Consider the following 6,756-nt stretch of genomic DNA (forward strand, 5'->3'; position numbering starts at 1 on the left):
TACCTGGAGGACCATCCCCTCAACCAGGTCAACCCGGAAGTCTCATGCAAGGAGGTACGTTCGAGTGAGACGCGATTCGCTCGGTGATCGGGGAAGCAAGAACTTTCGAGTCCGTGACTGTTCTGGTCGGCTACCGGAAAGCCAGCGCGCGCCAACCGAGTATCGCCGGCGGCTTCCGGTTGTTTATCATTCCGCATCGTGCAAATCGATTCCGCCGAATCGCACGCGATTACCGCGCACACGGTTAATCCGGGAGTGCGTGTTCGAGAGGTATCGATGTTCCGTCGATTTATCCGCGAATTAACCAGACGACGCGTACGCGCGTGTCGGCGAGCGTGTCGGCGTGCGTGTGTCGCGTCAATCGGGACGGGATTCCGCGAAACGAGGGTACGAAAAATCCCGCTCCTCGCCGGTCTTATCTTCGCGGCGAGAACGTAATTCACGAATATATCCAGTCGAGAGATATAAATCAATTAGAGAGATCGGATCGCACCGCCAGTGGCACGCAGAACCGTTCGACAACCTCACCGATACACGCGTGTATCCCGGCCTCGGTCTCGAGATACCACTGCCACGATGAATTATCACCGCGCGGCTCTTTCCGAGACCATCCTCTTACGAAACGATCATTAAGAACCCGTAAAAGCCTCGAATTATACTCGAAAATTTCACCTTCCACTCGGACCTTTCCCGCACAGCCACAAATCAACCCTACCCGTATCTTCCGCTCCATCCAGTCGCATCCCTAAAGACCCAAGAAAAACCTAACCCCTGCTACCCGTCGATCCTCGCGATATTACCTCCCGGACCCGATAAATCAATCCACCCTCCGGCACCCGCCAACCAACCACTCGGATCATCCCCGTAACGCGTCAACGGAACGCTCCGGCGAATCGAAACTCCACCCCCTCGTTCCGTTCCGTTCGAGATAAGTCTATATCTCGAGGATCGATCTCGACCGTTCTCCGTTACGTTTCAGGAGGCGGAAGTTCCGTGTCGGGCAGTCCGACGACGGGCTACCTCGGCGGCATGGGTGGCGGCGCAGGGGGTCACACCCCCGGCAGTTCGAGTCCCGGAAGCGAGATGTCGCCTCAGCACAACGAGAGCCCGCCCGCACCCTCTTGGCCGGGCGAGATGAAGCACCATCCGCATCCGCACGCGCCACCGCACACCCACCACCACCCCCACACGCCCGGACACCATCCACCGCCGCCACCACCGCCGCCGCACCACGCGGGCTACATGCCGCAGTACTCGTGGTACCAAGCGGATACTAATCCCGGACTACTCACGTAAGTGCCACTTCTGCGCTCCGACCGAGCCTCCGCTCGACTAATCGACCACGATACAACGTGTCCGGGAACAGTGTCTCGATCGACGAGTGAGATACGCGTGTTTTACAGGGGTGAATTATGGGTGACGTAGACACGGTTTCCAGGTTCGAGGTTAGGTTCATCGATCCAGTTACGAGGATTCGGGTGTTTTTACTTTTATTCCTCTTGCTCGAGCAGATACTTTCGCAGGGTCGAAATAGGCAGGTTGATGGAGCTTCCAGATCAACCCCTATGCGGATAATCGCATTCTCTGGTTGATTCTTTCCTGAAATTTACGTCGATTCGCATCCTACGGTAGGAGAGAATTTACGATTGATTTGCAATAGCATGCTACTTTTATCGCGTATCGTAGGAACGAGATATTCGGAGTGTCATGAGCGTACGAGAGTAGAGCTAGCGCGAAATATTCGTTAGAGCCGAAGGAGTATAGCAGTACCTAGATACCCGATTATCCAACGACGGTAAATATTTCGGTTATCCACGCGAGAGTTAATGTCGGGTTCTATTTTTACCTACTTATAGATGGTCTTTATCTAGCCTCTATCGCTTCTACACAGCGAAACATGGCGCGTCGATGCAGTTCAGTCCTTAATAATTGAAATTTTCTTTCCCCGCGAGACGACTTTGCCCCGATTCGACAGCTATAGAAGCCGACAATTGCTAGATATAAATTACTCGACGGGAATAAAAAATCGTTGGGATAAAAGAATATTCCGGAATTCTGAACTATCGAATCGCAAGATAACACGGATGATCGAGGAAGAAGCAAAGGCAGAAGTACGAACGGTATCTCGATTACTTTCGAATCGCCATACGTATCAGTCCTATATCATCTAATTTACGAGCTAGAATTGCAACGTGTACGCCCAGATAGAAGATACCTCGATTAAATCGTCCTTCCCTTACCCCGGCAATCGACCGGACCAAAGAAATCTTAGGGAAAACGACACTGTTCTTCCCCCACCCCGTCATTTCCCCATAGATTGGCACGATGGGTTGGGTTCTAATGGCTCGTTCGTCTGTCGTATTTTTCAGGGTGTGGCCGGCGGTTTAACGAAGATGTCCTTCGAGCTGTGTTCAGGAGGAACCGCTTCTTCGTAGCACCGCGGACGTGCCAGCGCCCCTGCCCCAAAGTGTGAATACGTATAGCACCTGTCGCGATGGAATTCGCGTTCGATGTTAATAAATTGTTTCTATTTCTTAACGAGAGCCGCGTGTTCACCGACCGGTTTTGCGGTCGGTATCTACGATGGGCCGTCCGTCGAGGCGACAACTATCGAGGCGTCGCGATCGCGTGTCCCTCTCTCGGGCAGCCATTCGCGATGGAAACGAGCGAGAGGAAGGATCCCGGGAAACCTAGGGTCCCGGGAACGCGGAATTCTCGCGCGAGTCGCTTCGTTACTCGAAAACGTTCGTCGCTGGATCGAGTGATCGCGAGTGGCGATCCGCGAGCCGATCCGTTCGATCCGAATTCGCGTCGACGGTATCGTGGAACGTCCGTCGACGAGGACGAGCGATCCGGTTTCTAAAGGACGAAGGGTGGAAGAGGGACGGCCCTGAGATCGCACGGCAGACAACGGCGCGACGTAAGAATCATCGAATAGATATAATAGCGTCTCCTCGATCGGAGATCGACGGCGGATCATCGTTCTCGTTCGCCTCGCGAGCTTACCGATCTCTTCTTCGTCATCGAATGCGGAACGTGGTATTTCGGCTGGAGGATCGACCGATCTAATCGCGGCTAAGGATCGACCGAATTTCTCGACGATCGCGAAACTGTTACGCACGCGTGGACGAAAGACGATCGTGCCGCTCGTTTGACTCGATTAAACGCGAAGATGGCGAACCTGGCGGCGATGATCCTCTCGGTTCTCGGACGTTTTCGCCACCACCATGGGAGCCGATCTCTCGCGTTCTAAACGGTTCGCCACAACGATTCCTCGGTTTCCCTCGTAAATGTCAATCCGTTGGTCGATGACGTTAGATCGGTCGATCCTTTGTGACAGTTGCCCAACCGAGGCGGCTGACCCACTTCGTGCTCTGGAAGCTGGATCTCGTCGGATGAAACGGCGACAGAGCGAGATGAGAACAGAAAGGCGGAGGAGCAGAGAGGGTAACCGCGAAAGGGGAGGCGAGAGGGAGGAACGGAGAGGAGACGCGGCTGAGGGAAGAGGGAGAACGGGATAGAGATAGAGGGAGAGAGAAACGTTGCACAAACTCGTCGTCGGAGAAACAGTCGTTCCTCAAGGCGGTTGGAAGTAATGAAATCCTAATGACATTTTCGTGAGTCAAACGATCTCGGCAATCACGGTGGCGCGCTGTAATCACCGGTCCCTCCTTTCCGGATGAAGCAACCGAACGGACGGGCGACCCTCCTCCGAAAAGGAGCGGAGGACACCGAGAGATACGCGCGATTTACCACGAAACCCGGGGCCGTGCACAGCCAGTGGAAAAAATCATTATCTCGGTCGACGACGCGGCGGACAGTTCTGACAAGTGCGCGTTCATTAAATTCGCGAGGGAAAGAAAAAGAAAAAGAAAAAGAAAAGGAAGGAAAAGAAAAGGAAAGAAAGGAAAAGAAAAGGGAAGAGAAAGATCGGCGAAAGCACAGGCTGGATGGAGCATCGAGCGGAAACACCTGTCGACGACACTTTCGTCGCGCGATCTCTCCTCGATCTCGCGAGATCTCTTTCTCCTCTTGCTCGTCCGCGAAAAATTCCCTTTCTTCCGACGCGTTCCACCGACGTTCGTCCTTCTCCATCGACATCGCGAGTCACACCGAGAGAACGTTTCCAGGGGTTTTACGCTGTTTTTACCGTTTCCCGTCGGCCATGCTGGGTCACCCTTTGCCATCTTGCCATCTCGCCAGCGATATAGCTAGCTAGCTTTCAAATAGACGCCACGAAACCGCAGGAGAAAGAGAAAAAAGGGGGAAAAAAAGAACGACGCTTGCGGTTTGCGACCAGGGGAAACTGGGAGGGCCGGTGAGCCCCACCGCTGACCCAAATCCTCCGGCGTGTCGGTGCAACAATGGTCGTCTCATGAGAACGCGGTCTCGCACGGTCCCTTTACTTCCTCATTCTGCCTTCTTTTTCACCTCCGCCTCCGGAGATGCCATATCGCCTGGCCGACAACGTCTAGCCGACAACGTCTGACCGGGGTGTCGCGGGACCTCGCCAACGTCGAGGTAACCTGCTCCAAAGTACACCGAGTCCTCTCCAACTTTCCAAATACTCCAAATTTTCCGATATTCCCTTTCATCGTTTGGAGAAGCGAAGAAGAGGCGAGACGGCGTCAGAGACGATGGAGAGGTTGCCTCGGCGAAGTTACGTCTCGCGTTTCCCCGGCGATCCCCGTTAGAACGTTTCCACGAGCACGCTCGAGCTTTCCCATCGTGAAACTCTCGACATGGGAACAGAGTACAAAGCCAGTTTCACGCCGCTGGACATCTGGAGCCATCGCGTGTTACCTCGAAATCCGCGAGAAAGAACTAGCCTAGTGCGGCGGACTGGGAGCGGAGAAGAGAACGAGCGACGACGTGGATCGACGTCGACGCGATTTTTCTCCCGTTCCGACTCGGTGCAAATCTTCCCATCGTCGACGGCCACGAGACCCCGTCGTCGTCGTCGTTCGGCGATCGGCATACGCGGCGTCACGGTGCACGCCTCGGCTCGGCTGCGACGACGACGAGTGATGGAGATGGAGATGGAGATGATGATGATGATGACGATGACGACGACGATTCCCTCCGTGTATACTAATAAGTGCCGTTAGACTGGAGCGCGGAGCCGCGAGGCGCGGAACGGAGACGGGACCGGTGTGGTTCTCGCGTTTAGATTCGGTGCAATAAAGAGACGTGTGCGTGTATAATTTAAGACGAAGCTCCCTCAGTTCCTAAATTGCGTGTAGAGCGAGTAAATTGCGAAAAACAGCGTAAAACGATTGGACGCGCGGCGAACTGGACGAAAGCGTTGCTCTCCGATGGCTGCGACCACCGCGGGTACCGTTACCCCGATTTTTTCGTCCCCGACTTTTCGTCCAGCGCCTGGGGATCCGGGCGAGCAGAGAAAAAGGATCGAGGATGGAAAAAGGAGATAACGGGGCGACCGTGTGTCTGTGTATATATACGTGTATATACGTGTGTCGTTCGCCGCGAGTGCAAACGCGTCGCGGTTTAGCTTTGTCACGCTTTCGTCGAGTTCGCGGGATAACAGAATGGCCGAGGACGAGCGAAACGGACTTTAACGCGGCAGAGAAAACGAAGGACGAGAGCGCGGAATGAGTGGTTGACGAAGAGAAGACGGTGTGTAATGGGACGACGAAGATCGTGCGTGGAACGGGATATAATATACGGAAGGAGAAGAAAACACGGGAAAGAGAGAGAGAGAGAGAGAGAGAGAGAGAGAGAGAGTGAGAGAGCGTGAGAGTGAGACGATGGAGAGGAGACGAGGAGTCCGTAGAATTTACTAGCGTTACTAGTCCCGGTGCAAGCCGAGCGAGGATCGAATCGAGCGGCGTGAACAGATTTATAAGATCGATCCTCTCGTGTGCGTGTAAATATTGCACCGGGGCCCACACCCCTGTTAGCAAGTAAGCCGTAAAACAAGTGAAGAAAAATCTGTGTAAAATACGATATTGTGATAAGATGTGTAAAGAGATGACGAGAGGAAGCCAGAAATCGTCTATATACATATAGGTTAATAACAACACGGCAGACCCCAATTTATCAATTTTATCGAGTACCCTTGTACGAATATAGATATTACGAGGACTAAAATACCTTAATTATGATTACTATTGTATAAAATATGAATAATAACTAATTAATTCAATTTAAATCGTCGATTTCAATCACACACATCAATCGCCTCATTCCGTCACCCTTCTCTAACGATTTCTCGCGCAGCTCTCGTAGATAAACGCGTTACCACGCCAAGGCGCGATGAAACGAGCGTTGCTTAACGGTGTTTCGTGAATTGTCGCGTTACATAGTAACGAGACGATTAATTCCATCGTTTACGAGGAACTGCAACTGCTCAACGGAGACTTTCAATGTCCTGACGGTAGGTTCGAGTTCCTTTTTTCTCTCCCTTTTCTCTTTGTTCACCGGTAGCGGACACCACCTGCCGCTCTAGAGACGCCGTACGCATGCTCTACTTTTATGGATAACTGTACTCCTATCTCGCTTAAAGCCAAGCCACCGATTATTCCGTGTCTTCGACGAGTCTACACGGTGTCTTCTAACGAGCAGTCGCGAAATTTCCGACAGCCTCGACAGTCGCTCCTCGCGCGAAATTCTCTCGATAATCAGGGGTACGCGTAAGTATCGTTCTGCCATAGTTTTCGAGACGCTGTCGCAGATTTTATCGCAAATTCTATCGCAGATTCTATCGTGGAAAGGTCCGAAATTCGAGAAATCCTA

The 6,756-nt window shown here is 52.8% G+C and overlaps 1 protein-coding gene across 1 annotated transcript in view; it reads left to right on the plus strand.

Annotated features, from left to right (window-relative positions):
• Dll (homeotic protein distal-less) overlaps positions 1–6,049 on the plus strand; it is an 84,007-nt gene extending 77,958 nt beyond the window's left edge. Inside the window, exons 4-6 of the mRNA XM_017911327.1 lie at positions 1–54; positions 980–1,292; positions 2,370–6,049. Coding sequence (XP_017766816.1) covers positions 1–54; positions 980–1,292; positions 2,370–2,388 — 386 coding nt within the window. The 3' untranslated portion in view covers positions 2,389–6,049. The remainder of the gene's footprint in view (positions 55–979; positions 1,293–2,369) is intronic.
• The last annotated feature ends 707 nt before the right edge of the window (positions 6,050–6,756 follow it).

This window comes from Eufriesea mexicana, unplaced genomic scaffold (genome assembly GCF_001483705.2).
Source record: "Eufriesea mexicana isolate 0111107269 unplaced genomic scaffold, ASM148370v2 scaffold124, whole genome shotgun sequence".
NCBI lineage: Eukaryota > Metazoa > Arthropoda > Insecta > Hymenoptera > Apidae > Eufriesea > Eufriesea mexicana.